Here is a 14,864-nt window from a genome sequence, read left to right as displayed (position 1 = left end):
ATAAACCAAGGGAAAGATAACGGTGTGCCTGAAAGCTTTGTTGTAGCAGATGCAGCGGAATCATGTTTGCTCATCTTTCCTCTGATAAACCTTGTGATACAATGATGAATGATTTTTCTCTTAGCAGAGTTTGCCCTTTTCAAATGATGCACAGTTTGAGAGAGCAAGGCTTTGTAGTGTTATACAAATTGTCCTGTGGCCAGGTGTTTGTGCATGAGGGATAAGTTTGCCTGCTTTGTTTGAAGGTGGTGCATCAAAAATGGTGATGAAAAACATCAGCCGACATAATCGTGTCATTTAAATCCAGTGATTTACTTCATCATCTGAGGATGTAGAGTTCACTGCTGGTATGGGGAAAATAAAGGATCTTGCAGTGGAAGGCAAGAGAGAAAAAGGCAATATAGTAATTTTAGGGAGGTGTAAGACTGAAAGAATTGAGTGAGTTATAGGAGAAAAAAAAAATGGGTAAATTTGTAAACTGGTTAGAAAAATGACGTGCTGTAGCGTGACTGTTTTCAATCAACTACTTACAGAAAAGGATGCAACAGTGTATTAAAAATATTTGGAGTTCTATGCTGATGATTAACCTTTAATACATTAATTTGTGGTGCACATTTTCGTACAAGTTTCCTTCGAAAAAGCCATGTTTCTTTTATGTAAAAGCAAATGGTGGGGTCAGGGAGCTGAAAACTTTGTGTGATAGATAATCAAAATGTGACAACTTGCCCCACTGAACAGCCCTTTTTTTTCCTTTCCTTCCCTTTCTTTTTTCTTGTGAACAGAAGAAACCGAAGCTGCTTGGTTTAAAAGACCAGTCTTTGACGGAAGCCAGCAAACACGGTGTGGGGACAGAGTCTCTCTTCTTTGAGAAGGTGAGAAGCGAGATTCAGAGAAAGCAGTCTCACATCATTGATTTACATTCTTAGCATGTATACATCCGGACTTTTATCACAGTGCAGTATGTGATATATATACCACCCTGATAACATTTGTCAGCTTGACCTCAGAGGTATCACACGACCTTTAAGTCAGACCTGTTGCGTTTTTTTTAAAAGACTGATGATCTTTTTTTATGTGAATACTTGTGTTTTCCCCCAAAGGTCATTCTCCAGCTTTTCTCCCACTGCTGATAGCTTATTTGCAGGAATGGGAATTTTTTTCTTTAATGCATGCTCCAATCTTCTTTTCACCTTTCTGAAATCCCCGTACGACTGATGTGTGCTGTGTCTTGCTGCGTTGGCTCAGCTTGCTGTACCCATCCACAACCCGCTGCCTGCAGCGGGGGAGCTCAGTTTACAAAGCAGCTGATTCATGACAACATTGTTTTTGTTTTTCCTGAGAGATAAATCTAATTAACTGCACGGTTGTTACCTGTTGCTGGTTTATCACACAGAACAAATGAAAGATATGTGGGATGTATCCTTGGTGCCTTCCCTAAGACGTCCATACATTTCCTTATGGCTCAGAGGGGGGCATACAGGAACATAAACAAGCCTTTTAAATAATAGTCATGTGTCAATGAAAGTCTTGGCTGCTCCCTGATGATGCTGTGCATTTTGCAGCGTGCTGCAGACCAGCTGATGCTAACTGGGAACCAATCCATTGCTCAGAGGATGTGTAGGTGTTAACATGAGTAAACCTCGAAATCCCTGCTGTAGAATTACAGCTGTAATGACAAAGATCTTCATGATGATAGATCTGTGTCTGATGTATGGATGTTAACTGTTCTCGTGGGAAGGGTAATGGTGTTGGGATGAATCGTTTGGTTTCCTTGGGCTGTGAAGATAAGGGTGACAGAAGCTGGTTTATCTGTGATAACCTGAGCAGGCAGAGGCTGGAGCACAAATCTCTTACCCTGCTCCCTACCTGCAATATTCTCCAGTGTTTAAAGTCAGCCTGGGTGGGTTTGTGGGGCTGCAGTTATAATGGACGTTGCCTATGATTCCAGTGTTTTGTAATCCAGCTGTCCAGGGATTTTTGAGGGATTTCATTCCTCACTTGCAGCTCCTTTCTGCAGGGGAGTGCCCCAGGTGCTGATGTTGCAGGGCACACCCAGCACAGAGATGGTTCATGTTGGTGTCTGTTTGTCCAGCCCTGCGTATGGGGCAGGTCACCCTCTGTTCAGCTCATTTACAGATTTGCGTTCTCGTTCCGTGTGTAATTTCTGTGTATTGGTGGTAAGCACAATGTTGAATCCAGGTGTCCTGGACAGCGATAGCTCACCCAGCTCGGTCTCACCCTGACAGCAGCTCCTTGCCTCTTCTCTTCTCTCCACAAGGTCCGCAAAGCTCTGCGGAGCACAGAAGCGTACGAAAACTTCCTTCGCTGCCTGGTTATTTTCAACCAGGAGGTGATCTCCCGGGCTGAGCTCGTGCAGCTCGTTTCTCCGTTCCTGGGGTAAGTGGAACCCATTTCCTTGCGTGAGGTGAGAAGTTTAATACACTCAGGTCTGTTTCTGTTGCAAAGCCAGGAAAGACAAGCCAACCTCTGTGGTTGTTCAGGGGAACGCATCTCCTGTGGTTGAGTGGCATGGAGGAGGAGGATGGAAAAAAAAGTGCTGATATAAACTCACTAAAATTTCCAAAAAGCAGCTGAATTCTGTCAAAGCCAAAAATTATAAGCAATACAATAGTTTAAATAGGAATTATGACTTCCATAATTGCCAGTAGTGTACAGAACAACTCTATTAAATCAGCTAAAACCAAGCGATTATCCTCTCATCAACTTTGGACTGCAAGATTAATGTTCCTTCTTCCTGCGAATTGAGTTCCTGGTTCCAAGGGAGAAGGCAATAGCAATGTAAATTGGGTTCAGGACCCCATTGCACTAGTTGCTGTGCAAAGACACTGCCCCAAGGAGCTTCCGTTCTCTCTGTAGCTCCCTGGACTTGGGCATCAGCAGGATGCTACCTTTAGCCAGGAAAGGTGAAATATTCAGCAAAAAATTCTGGATTTTCCCCATCACTGTCTGTGCTCCTAGCTACAATGGTGAATAGCTGTGTTGGGAAAGGTCTAATACAGTTTTCCTGTTCTGGAGTTGGGCATTATCTTCTGTCATGTAATGAAAAAGCAATAAATGAGCAGTGATTCAATTAGCCTCAGTAACAGGTTCAATTCCTCATATTGCTGGAGCTTTGCATGAGATAAGAAGAGTTGAACAGATGCGCTATTTTAGGCTAATAAATTCTTCAGAAAACTGCTCTCTCCAAGCAGGTGAACTTGGGCCTTGCAGGCAAAGGCTCCTCTGTAATTTGTGCTGGTCTGTGTGGTCTGGGGAGGCAGCACTGGTGGAAAGCAATTGCTCAGCACTGAAACCTTTTGCCATGTAGTTACAGAGTCGCTTTTCGGTTTCTTCTTGCTGCTTTTGGAAGAGTCTGGTTTAAGGTTAAGAACATTGGCAAACGTCTCGGGATCTGGCCTGGGTTCACTGCTGGGATAGTTTGGGAAACCAGATGTGACCCTGTCCCTGCGGCGAAAGCTTTGGCTGCTCTCTCTCGCTGGTCACTTGTCTCGTGGGGTCTGTACCTACAAGGGGTGTGGAGGATACATTGGTGCTTGTCTGTGTATCCCTGGCAATACACAGGGATAAACCTAAAGCACCTTAGTTGCACCAAGAGAGAGAAATCCAGCACCTGATCAATTTCCCATTTGATCAAGCTCTGTGGGTCCTCTCTCACCAGAATGATAATTCAGAGGATCTTCTTGGACACAGTCCATCAATTGTAGCCTCAGCATCGCAGCTCAGCACTGTTTGATTTCTGCTTATCTAGCTTTTCACTTTGTTCGTTTTATTTTTAGGAAATTCCCAGAACTGTTCACTTGGTTTAAAAACTTTCTGGGGTATAAAGAGTCTGTTCACATGGAGACGTATCCAAAGGAACGGGCAACCGAGGGGATTGCCATGGAGATAGACTACGCCTCCTGTAAAAGACTGGGCTCCAGCTACCGGGCCTTACCCAAGAGCTACCAGCAACCCAAGTGCACGGGGCGGACTCCGCTGTGTAAAGAGGTAAGATGCTCTCGGCGAGGAATTGCATGGCAGAGGGAGGCTACTCCCAGCCTTCTCAGAAGGAGTGAAGCAAGGACGAGCAAAACAGCACCTGGGCATGTGTGGGCGTATGTCCTCGCTCGGGATCACCATGCTGTGTGTTGGAGCCCAAGGCGAGCACACCCTGAGGTGTTCCGAGCGGTGAGTGAGCACTTGGCGCTCCTGCGAACATCTGGATTGTGTCCAGAAGCTGTTGCACAGGGTGAGGCGTCAGTCTAGGAATGGGTCATGCTGGGAGACGCAATGCCCACGTGGGTTTGGTTGGCATCAGCTCTTCTCCAGTGGTGCTTGTGAAAGGGTTGCGTCAAGCGTTGGGCAGCAGCTGGAAAAAACCCAACAAGACAGTGATGTTTACATAAAGTAAATTGTGGGGTCATTAGATATGGATGTTTTATATAGTGTAACATGTGAAAAGAACATTAAGATCAGACTTAAACATGAAGTAGGAAATGGCAGAACTAGTTTTCTCTATGGTCTTAATGTGATCCACGGGGATCTTTTACAAGGCAGTACATAATCTAAGACTATTGCTAGGTTTTTAACCAAATTCCCACTTAGTCTTCTTTCAGAGTTATCTTTAGTCCAGCTTTGAAAGAAAATCACATTTTCTGTAGTTAGCTTCTCCCACGTATCCCTCACGTGCTTCTTTCTTCCTGCCTGAAATGCTAAGAAGACCTCTTGTCTTCAGAAATAGTGCATTGCTTTGGGAAATCAGCTCCCTACATGCAACCAGCCTTCTTGATCAAGAGTCAAAGCTGGTCTCCCAACGACGTCCCACAGGATCAGATGTACTCATTGAGTCTTTTAATGTGTTGTAATGGTCTTTTGATCAAAGTGGGAACAGTCCTGGCTGGTCCTGTTCCTTCCCTGATGTTGAGGGTAATATTTTGGAGATGAGTGAGCAGGGCTCTTGCTGAAGGCTGGTTTATAAATGTGCTGGTTCAGAGCATTCACAGGAGGAGGGGAGAGCCCTAGAAATCCCTTCCCTATGAGCCTGCAGTCAGCAGCGGCACCCGCACCAAATCGTGAGGAGATTGCCATCTCACAAGTGTCTCGTGTGGTGCAGCTGCAAACTTTTCTTCCTGCGACTCTGCTGTTCAGGCTTCAGGTTTGCCAAAACTGGGCCTGAGGTTCAAGGCTGCCTGCCAAAATCCTCATTTCTTTGTCTTTGGCCTCTTCGAGGTGTTGGGTTTTTTTAATGTTCTGTTCCTGTTTTGGAGTTGGGGAAAGCTTGTCTCCTCCTGTCTCCCTCAAAGGTTTTGAATGACACCTGGGTCTCCTTCCCATCCTGGTCCGAAGATTCCACGTTTGTGAGCTCCAAAAAGACGCAATACGAAGAGCACATCTACAGGTGTGAGGATGAGCGTTTCGAGGTAAATTGTTTTTCCTTGATTCATGTCTCGGAGAGCTTGGGATTCCGTTAACACTCTTGATGTAATTATATCTTTAATACTACTGCTTAGAATCTGTTTTTATTATGTGTCTGTCACCTGTTCTTTGGATGAAAGCTTGTGATCTCTTAATGCAAGAGGCAGTAGCTGCATAACCACGTCTCGCTGCAAACTGCCACCCCTGCCCCTCGCTTTTTGTGCTGAGCTCTCAGTTCACACCGCTCCAGGTGAAATTGTTCAAAGGCCAGCATATAATCAACGCATCTTTTCTGTTCTTACTGCCCACGTAGCACACAAGAACATGCATTCCCCTCTAATAATCTGAAAAGCGATACATTCAGGATGTTAAATGATTGACATCTTGACTTGAAATGGAAGTTAGCTTGGCAATTACCTGAATACGCTCAGATTCAGCACGTCATTTTGTAGAGTAACTGTCAATTGTGTTCTATTCCCAAGTGGAAAATGTAATTTCCGAACAGTATCATAGCCTTTAAATTCTTACACAGTATTATCTAGGTAGCAGATAAAATATAATTGGATTATTTGAGAGCAGCCGAACATGGAAACCACCGCTTGAGAACATCTTGTTAAACATGCATGGCTTCTTGTTTCATGTCACTTAAATGTTAGCCTCTGTGAAGTATCATGTTTTATCTATTCAACGATGGCTAATGCACCGTTCGCTTCAGCTGGATGTTGTCTTGGAGACCAACCTGGCAACGATCCGTGTCCTCGAGGCAATCCAGAAGAAACTCTCGCGCTTGTCTGCCGAGGAGCAAGCCAAATTCCGGCTGGACAACACGCTGGGGGGCACTTCGGAGGTGATCCACCGCAAGGCTCTCCAAAGGATATATGCTGACAAAGCAGCCGACATCATCGATGGACTTCGGAAGAACCCATCCGTGGCTGTTCCCATCGTACTGAAAAGGTACCGACTGCTCCAGCACCCTGCCCTGGGGGCTCTGCTGACAGATAACGCACTATACGTGATCCAGATTTCTGTAAAAATAGCTAATTTCTGCCCCTAAAGGGTGTGACCTCCACAAGGCTGTAATTTAAGAGGTGCGTTTTATGTTCTGGTTGGTTGCTGTACTTCAGAAGAGTCAGGTAATTCAGGGGAATTACCCTTCTGACACAAAAGCCTTACCAGCTCAGGGGGAGGGACATCAAGCTTTTGTTGTCTCCTCTTAAACCCGATTTCTTCCCTAGTGTCAGCATCATGTGTAAGATGGAGAAACTATTGTGTGGATTGATCCAGGGCTAAATTTGATCCCTTTCCAAATCCCACGGTGTATGTGACCATGAGCTCAGACTGCGGTGGCTGTGTTAGTCTCAGATTTCCAGTTCTGTTTCTGTTGTCACCCTCCCTTTCCTCAGTCACAAAAAGGGAGTGGATGCTGCTGCCGCTCCTTGGGGAAGCTCCAGGAGATGTGTCAGCAGGAGATGCTGTTCACTGACCACTTCTCATCTCTGTGGGGCTGTCACTGTTGTGTCTCAGGGTTCTGAGAACTGGGGGAACAGCCTTGCCCAGGACACCTGCAGGGTCACAGTTTCCCCACCCTGCTTATATGCTCAGAGCAGACCTCTTAGCTCAGTGTTGTTTTCTTGATCCAAGGTTAAAGATGAAGGAGGAAGAGTGGCGAGAAGCCCAGAGAGGATTTAATAAAGTCTGGCGAGAGCAGAATGAGAAGTATTACCTGAAATCCTTGGATCACCAGGGCATCAACTTCAAGCAGAACGATACCAAGGTCCTGAGGTCAAAGAGTCTCCTCAATGAGATTGAAAGCATCTATGATGAGGTAGGATGGTCATCAACAGTTTCCTTCCCTCAAGCTTATGTAGTTTGCAAGTGCAGTTTCAGTTCCCATCATTCCTCACCGCTTGATGACAGGAAGCCTACACCCCTGTCAGAGCTTCCTAAAGGCTCTTGGGTGAGGAGAGGTGGTGTTTGGGACTCAGGTTTGTGCTGTGTTTCTCGTTTGTAGAGGCAAGAGCAGGCTTCAGAAGACAATGCTGGAGTCCCCACAGGCCCACACCTATCCCTAGCCTATGAAGACAAGCAGATCCTGGAAGACGCCGCCTCTCTCATCATCCACCATGTGAAACGGCAGACAGGAATCCAGAAGGAGGACAAGTACAAAATCAAGCAGATCATGTATCACTTCATTCCAGACCTGCTGTTTGCTCAGCGAGGGGAACTCTCGGATGTGGAAGAGGAGGAAGAAGAGGAAATGGATGTGGATGAAGCTACTGGGGCTGCAAAAAAGCACAACGGTGTTGGGGGCAGTCCTCCCAAAACCAAGCTGATGTTCAACAACACAACGGCCCAGAAGCTGCGGGGCATGGATGAGGTCTACAACCTCTTCTACGTGAACAGCAATTGGTACATCTTCATGCGGCTGCATCAGATCCTGTGCTTGCGGCTGCTGAGGATCTGCACCCAGGCCGAGCGGCAGATCGAAGAGGAGACGCGGGAAAGGGAGTGGGAGAGGGAAGTGCTGGGGATAAAGCGAGACAAGAGCGACAGTCCTGCCATCCAGCTGCGACTGAAGGAGCCCAGTGAGTGATTTCTGGTGGGAGATGGGGAGGTTTTATTATCACTGGGCAGCCTCAAATTGAGGGAGGGGATGAGGTGGTGTGGGGTACATGGGACTCAAATTGCAGAGTCGTAATATGCAACAACTTTTATTTTATAACTGCATATCTAAAGCATCCTTGAGTTCCCTAACTAAAAGCTTTTTTAAAAGTCTCAAAAACAAAGACCTCAAGGAGGAGGCTAGAGCTAGAAAGCAAGAGATTACAAAAGCACCCATGGCCTTAAAAAGTCTCACTTAAATGTCTATAAAAGACAAACTCAAGCGTATTCCAGTAACTCTCCAGCTTGACTGGGTAGTCTGAGGACCAGAACTCAAAGGAACCGTTCCTGGGGATGGGGTGTTCATCACTCCCATTCTCTCTTGTTGCAGTGGACATTGATGTTGAGGATTATTACCCGGCCTTCCTGGACATGGTGCGCAACCTCCTGGACGGGAACATGGACTCATCCCAGTACGAGGACTCCTTGCGTGAAATGTTCACCATTCACGCCTACATCGCCTTTACCATGGACAAGCTGATCCAGAGCATCGTTCGACAGGTGACTGCTGGCAAAGGCTGGGGGGTGGGTGTCCTGGGTACAGAAAGTAGCTGGGTTGTTTGCTGCAGTGAGATCCCAGGCCCACATTGGAGGAGGAGTGCTGTACACTAGATGGGGAATTTCAGGGGTAGGCAGGTAAAATCTGGGTGTTTTTTAACCCAGCTCTAACCCCGATGTAAAGAGATGTGATAAAAGGTCATTTCTGAGGTATTTAAATTATGGGGAATATCCTGTCTATGAGAAGAGTTCTCCCTTTATTTTCCAGAAGTTTTAGGATATAAATATTAAACTTCAGAGCATCTCCAGAGCTAATATTGCTTTAACTTTGAAAAATAATTAAATGACATTGTAATGATTTCTTTCCTTTTCAGCAGTGCTACAGAAGCAGCGCATGCCTCTTCTGCAAAGCTTTGTCTCTCTTTATTTGGCTGTTTGAGTAGCTTGTTTTGGCTGTTAAACCCTAGTCCTTTTATTGGGCTGGTAGGGAGCATGTGTGACCAAGGGAAAGGTTCTTCATGTGCCTTTCTCTAGTGTAAAGAACAAAAACAGACACAAGGGGCTAGAGGTGGAATGGCTTGAAAGGCCTCTTCTCTTTCCAAAGGCAAGAGCTGCTTTTCATAAGCCCTTCAGTCCAGAGATTAACGGAATTCAAAAGACGGTTGAGCAGCTTTTGATTTTTAAACTTGTACAAAACAAGGATTTGATACTAAGTCTCCCACCTCTCTTGTCGGACGCAGCAGCCCCTTGCCGAGGAGGGGACGTTTGTGTCACGGCGCTCCAGCCCTTCCTCCCCTGCTGCCCATCAGGATGTTCCCTGCCCGGAGTTTTTCTCCTGAGTAGCTGTACTTTGCCCCCTGCTAATCTTTTTAAAGATACCATGGCTTTTTTTCTTTTTGTTGGGTATTTTGAAACATAGCAGCAGAGATCTTCTGCAACTAGAAGACATTACTAAAAATGTAGCCTTAAACTTGCTTTTTCAGCCTTTTTTTTTTTTTTTTTTGCTTGTGCTTAAACCCATGGTTACATCTTTGTTCCTTTCTGTTCTGTTCTTCCGTTTCGCAGCTCCAGCACATAGTGAGCGATGAGATCTGTGTGCAGGTAACAGACCTCTACTTGTCGGAGAACAACAACGGAGCAACGGGAGGTCTTCTCGCTTCCCAGTCTTCCCGTGCTCTCCTGGAGGCCGCGTACCAGCGCAAAGCTGAGCAGCTCATGTCGGAGGAGAACTGCTTCAAGGTAAAGCCGGGCTGCGAACCGCAGTGTAAAAGCAGCAAGCAGCGAGGGGGATGCCTTTTGAGAAAGGAGAGGCACCAGTCCTTTAAAAAAGGAGCCTTGTTTGGGCACCCAAGAGCCCTGAGCAGTTTCTGTAGCTCTGAAAGTTGAGAGTTTTAGTGGCTTGTCCCCAGCTTTTGGCACAAAGGTTAATGTTTCTGTAAGGACCCCTCAGAAATAACATTTCAAGGAGAAATGTATTTCCTGGAACAGCAATGAGTATCCTTCGTGCTTCACACTGTTTTTGAGTTGTATCATATTGGCTGCTTTTAATTTGTTAGCTCAAACTCTCCCATTTCTCTTGTGCCTCAGCCTTTCTCAACTGTGGGGAGATCTGCTAATACTGACAGGGCATTAAATCATTGCTGACTGCATACATTGCTGAATAAACCTGGTGCGCTGGGCTAAGCAAATCCATATGTCCTTCGCCTAAGGTGCAGGAAGTGGTCAGGCCCTTTCTGGGCAAGTGAAGTACTTTGGATAAAAGCTTGCTTGTATAATCTCTCTTCCTTTGCCCTCCAACTTATTTGGGGGGCTCAAGGACCCACACCACTCAAAAAACAAAAGATTTTCAGAAAGCTTTACAATGTTTCTCTTCCTCAAAGACTGCGCAATTTGGCTGGTGTTTTTCCTTTGCTGTCAGGCATTTGAGAAGCAGCTTTTTCACTTAAAATGGTGCCAACTTGTGTCATTCTCCCTTTTTTCATTTGAAACTTTTTCTGAAGTCTGTCCTGCCTTTTCTTTATAGCTGATGTTCATCCAGAGCAGAGGTCAAGTTCAGTTAACCATTGAACTGCTGGACACAGAAGAGGAGAACTCTGATGACCCAGTGGAAGCAGAGGTAAGAGCAGCTTGTCCGCAGAGCTCACCCTGATGGTCAGGGCTGCGCTGGGTGAGGGTGTCTGGTTGACTGTTGTGGTTAGCACAAGATAAAGAAACATCAAGGATGTGCCGTAAACCTTTCAGTCACGGGAGCAGGCAAATCCTTCTTGGTTTATTTTGTATTAGAAAACCCTCAAAACCATATAGAGAAATGTCATACCTGCCTTTTGGGGGTTAAGATGCATGGAGCCTTCAAAAGTAACCTTATGTTCATCTGTATAAGTTCCAGCTTAGCCTCCTTAACCACCCCTTGTTGTTTGGTGGGAAGGCAGCGGCTGATCTGTGCTCTGTGCTTGTTTGCAGCGCTGGTCGGACTACGTGGAGCGGTACGTCAACTCTGATTCTACCTCTCCTGAGCTCCGGGAGCACCTGGCCCAGAAACCCGTCTTCCTGCCGAGGTGAGGAACCGGGCTGGGCTGGGAACCCTGCCCGACAGACTGGGTCTGGCTCCGTCACAGCGCTGGGTGGTCAGTCTTGCCTGTGTTTTGATGCTGTGACAGAAGAAATTACCCTGGCAGCGTGGTGTTTGTCCTAAAAGCCTGTGGGTCTGCCCCAGGCTCCTGCTCTCCAGGTGGCAACGTCCACAGGTGGCAGAGAGCACAAGGGCTTGTGCTCCAAGCTGTTGGCCAGGCTTTTGAGGGACCAGCACAGATGCATCAGCTCCATCCAGTGAGCATTAATTCCAAGAGGGGTTCTCTGGTTTGCAGGAATCTGAGGCGGATCCGCAAGTGTCAGCGTGGCCGGGAGCAGCAAGAGAAGGAAGGGAAGGAAGGGAACAGTAAGAAGTCAATGGAGAATGTGGAGAGCTTGGACAAGCTGGAGTGTAAATTCAAACTGAACTCCTATAAGATGGTGTACGTGATCAAATCGGAGGATTACATGTACAGGAGGACCGCTCTGCTGCGAGCTCAGCAGGTAGGAGCAAGCAGGAGGCCTGGGGTGAGCAGCTGGTGGTTCCTGGGACGCTCTGCTCCTGAAGGGCCACGGGGGAGAGGTGACCAGGGGACTTTATCAGAGCTTTTCCTCTCTCTGTATCTGTGTTAGAAGTTCCCTGTGGCTGTTGATCCCCTCAGTTGTGTTGACCACGTAATGCTGCAGTTTGGAGGCCTTTTTTTAACACCTCTTCCTATTTCCATAGTCCCACGAGAGAGTGAGCAAACGACTGCACCAGCGGTTCCAGGCCTGGGTGGACAAATGGACCAAGGAGCACGTGCCCCGCGAAATGGCAGCCGAGACAAACAAGTGGCTGATGGGCGAAGGCTTGGAGGGCTTGGTGCCCTGCACCACCACCTGTGACACAGAGACCCTGCACTTTGTCAGCATTAACAAGTACCGCGTCAAATACGGCACAATATTCAAGACACCGTAAAATTTAAAAAAAAAAAAAAAAAAAGGAAAAAAAAAATCAACAAAACCCGGGGTGAGGGAAGAGCCCGGGAGAGGTGTGTGTGTGTGCGCCCATCAAGGAAAGGAGGAAGATGCCTTTCTCCCCTCACTGTGTATCTGCGTAACGTGGCCACTTGACTAGTGTGTGGCTGGTACAGCTGTCAGCAGCGGGATTCCCTGCAGGGACACACAGGTCCCCGCTGGGACCGCCGGCCCTTGGACTTGGGCTCGCGTCCCCGGAGCGCGGGGAGGACCCTTCTCTGAACTGAGCCATCCCAGAGAGACACCACGAGCTCGTACACACCAGCAGCACTGAGGCTTTGACTCTGAGCGGCGAGGGAAGAGAACCGGAGGCTCTCCACCGCCGGATCTGTCCCCACATCCCCAGGTGCCTGTCGCCACCGGTTCTCCTTCCCCGAGGCTGTTTCCAGCGCCGGGGGCAGCTCGGCGGCACCTCCCGGAGCGGCCCCTGGGCTCCTCTCGCCTCCCTGCCAGGCTGGACTCACCCCGTGCAGATCGGTCTGTCCTTTCTAGTGCCAGTGGAACTGTTCATTTTTGGTTTTCTTTTTTCTTTTTTTGTACCTGCTTGTTTACTAGTCTCTCCTAGTGCCATGCACCAGCTTTTCACACACATGTACGTACACACACACAACAGAGAACAACACGATTTTAACATGTTCCCCTCCTTTTTTGTAAATAAATGTACAAATTGTCAATTTTTTTTTTCCTTTTTGTTTTGTTTTTGTTTTTTATTAAAGGAAGTATGCTTGATGTGCTAGCATAACTGTACTAGCTTCTTGTGTACCATAGTACCAGGTGGCTTAAGAAATTAGTACCAACAGACAGACCGACTGGAGACATTTATTACACTTTTTACCAAAGGGAGTTATCATTGTAGTGCTTTTGTGTGGAAACTTTTTTCTCCTTTTTTTGTAAATAAAAATAATGTCTTTGTTCTTAACTGGAGGAAGACGCTCGCTCACCCGCAGCCCTGTTCCTGGTCTGAAAGGCACCGTGCAGCACGCAGCTTTTGGGGTGGGGAAGGGGGACGGGAGGGTGCATCCCACCGTTTTATATGATCGGCTTCACAACCTGAGAGGAAAAAGCAGAGGCAGCGTGTGTGTGCTGCAGTAAACACAACCGAGGTATAAGCAGCTTGTTAAGGTATATAAATATATATAATTTTTTTTTTTAAATTGTTGCTTTTTCTGGTGGGTAATTTTTACCCACCTTGTCTTCCAGCTCCAAGGACCTTCACTTTTGGGAAGTGTTGCTGAGCTACTTTGCTGAGGTTGATTGTGCTGATGTTTTGTTGGTTTGTTTTGTTTTGTTTTGTTTTTCCCTCTCAGTATTGGAGAAGACATCATGTGAAGTACCGAGCCAGTATTGGATGGAGCTGCTCTGCGTGTGTGTTCGTGTGCGGTGCGTGCGTGCAAGAGAAGGGTGACGGGCTGGGCTGGGTCTCAGTGCATTTCATTAAGGAAATCCACATACGGGATATATATTTTTTTAAGTATAGAAGTTTAGCGCTGGCAGATATTTAAAACACGGGGGGAAGATACTGATTTTTAAAAAATAAGTCGGCCGTGACTTCGTACGCTCCGACAGACACAACTGCGCTGTCTCTCCTCCTCAAAGGAGGCGGCTTTCCTTGCACAACTGCTGCCAGACCTGAGCACCCAAACGGCTTCTGTCCTCCCTGCAGGGAGCTGCAAGCAGGGCTTTGCCGCTGCTTAAACCTCTCCCAGGGGATTTATTTTGGTTTTTAGGTTTTTTTTCCAAATCGGTCTCCTCCCGGCCCTGGGAGGCAGGAGCTGGGGAGCGGTGCAGAGGCGGGAACTGCAGCCCCAAGGGGCCGCTGCCCATTGGCCGCCAAGGTGCAGATCCCGACCAGGAGCCTCTGATGGAGAGAAGGAAGAGCCCAACGGGAATGTATTTTGCCAGCAATAAATGACCCGTTTCTCTTCCTTTGCTGCAACCGGGCAGGAAGGGGCTCTTGTGTGTCCTCTTCGTTCCAAATGTTTCACGCCTGCTCTCCCAATTGCTATTTCTCCTGGATTTTTCCTGTTGTATGCTTAAGGTGATCTGGAAGTGAAAGTCTTGGATGATTTATATTTTTTGACCAGCTTGGAAGTAACAGCTGCTGTTGCTGCTTGGTGGGTGTCTTGTCCCAGGCATCCATGCCTGCAGGTCCCGGGGGGCTGGGGGGACCCTGGGGCTGCCCTCCCTCCCTCCACCACCCCAGCTCAGCTCCCAGCCTGTACAGTAGCAGAGATTTTTTTTTTCTTATTTTTATTTGAACTTGCCTTTTTTCTTTTTGTAGTCTGTAATGTGATCCTCAGCCCACGATCCATGTGATTTCTATACAAATGTTGTAAACTTGACTGTAGTGCAGTATTTCCATTAAAATATCAGGGCTAACCACCGTGTTACAGATTCTTCTTCCTTCCCCATCACACACTATGACATTCTGGGGCACTTCTGAGGGAAATGGGGTAGGGAGGACGAGAGGGGGTTGCAGAATTGCTTAGGCCAAGGGACCGAGAGAGAGAAGACCCCTCTGCTCGGGTTCTGCCTGTAGATTCCAATTAATTTACTAAAATGTGGTTTGCAGTGTTTCGCGGTGGACGGAGGTAATTAAGTGTTTATTTTTCTCCTGAAGCTGTGAGAGCAACTAACGCAGCCTCGGGATGAGGCCGTTCTTTAAAGGCAGGGCGAGGGCCTCGCACCCGGGGACACCCCAGGGC

At 47.3% G+C, this 14,864-nt stretch overlaps 2 protein-coding genes across 5 annotated transcripts in view; one reads left to right on the top strand and one right to left on the bottom strand.

The window, feature by feature from the left end:
* The window catches only part of SIN3A (SIN3 transcription regulator family member A), a 29,713-nt gene extending 16,630 nt beyond the window's left edge, over positions 1–13,083 (top strand). For all 4 annotated transcript variants that reach the window (XM_082061382.1, XM_082061381.1, XM_082061383.1 and 1 more), the window contains 13 exons: positions 783–872; positions 2,279–2,397; positions 3,798–4,008; positions 5,304–5,420; positions 6,131–6,369; positions 7,057–7,240; positions 7,427–8,000; positions 8,408–8,577; positions 9,640–9,813; positions 10,598–10,690; positions 11,035–11,129; positions 11,439–11,646; positions 11,870–13,083. In XM_082061382.1, the coding sequence (XP_081917508.1) occupies positions 783–872; positions 2,279–2,397; positions 3,798–4,008; positions 5,304–5,420; positions 6,131–6,369; positions 7,057–7,240; positions 7,427–8,000; positions 8,408–8,577; positions 9,640–9,813; positions 10,598–10,690; positions 11,035–11,129; positions 11,439–11,646; positions 11,870–12,100 (2,505 nt within the window). In that variant the 3' untranslated portion in view covers positions 12,101–13,083. The remainder of the gene's footprint in view (positions 1–782; positions 873–2,278; positions 2,398–3,797; positions 4,009–5,303; positions 5,421–6,130; positions 6,370–7,056; positions 7,241–7,426; positions 8,001–8,407; positions 8,578–9,639; positions 9,814–10,597; positions 10,691–11,034; positions 11,130–11,438; positions 11,647–11,869) is intronic.
* Positions 1–14,864, bottom strand: part of COMMD4 (COMM domain containing 4) — a 107,552-nt gene that overhangs the window by 75,059 nt on the left and 17,629 nt on the right. The gene's annotated exons all lie outside the window — the stretch shown is intronic.

The sequence above is a fragment of the Streptopelia decaocto genome (assembly GCF_964273445.1).
Source record: "Streptopelia decaocto genome assembly, chromosome: 9".
NCBI lineage: Eukaryota > Metazoa > Chordata > Aves > Columbiformes > Columbidae > Streptopelia > Streptopelia decaocto.
This window is presented reverse-complemented; position numbering and strand designations above follow the sequence as displayed.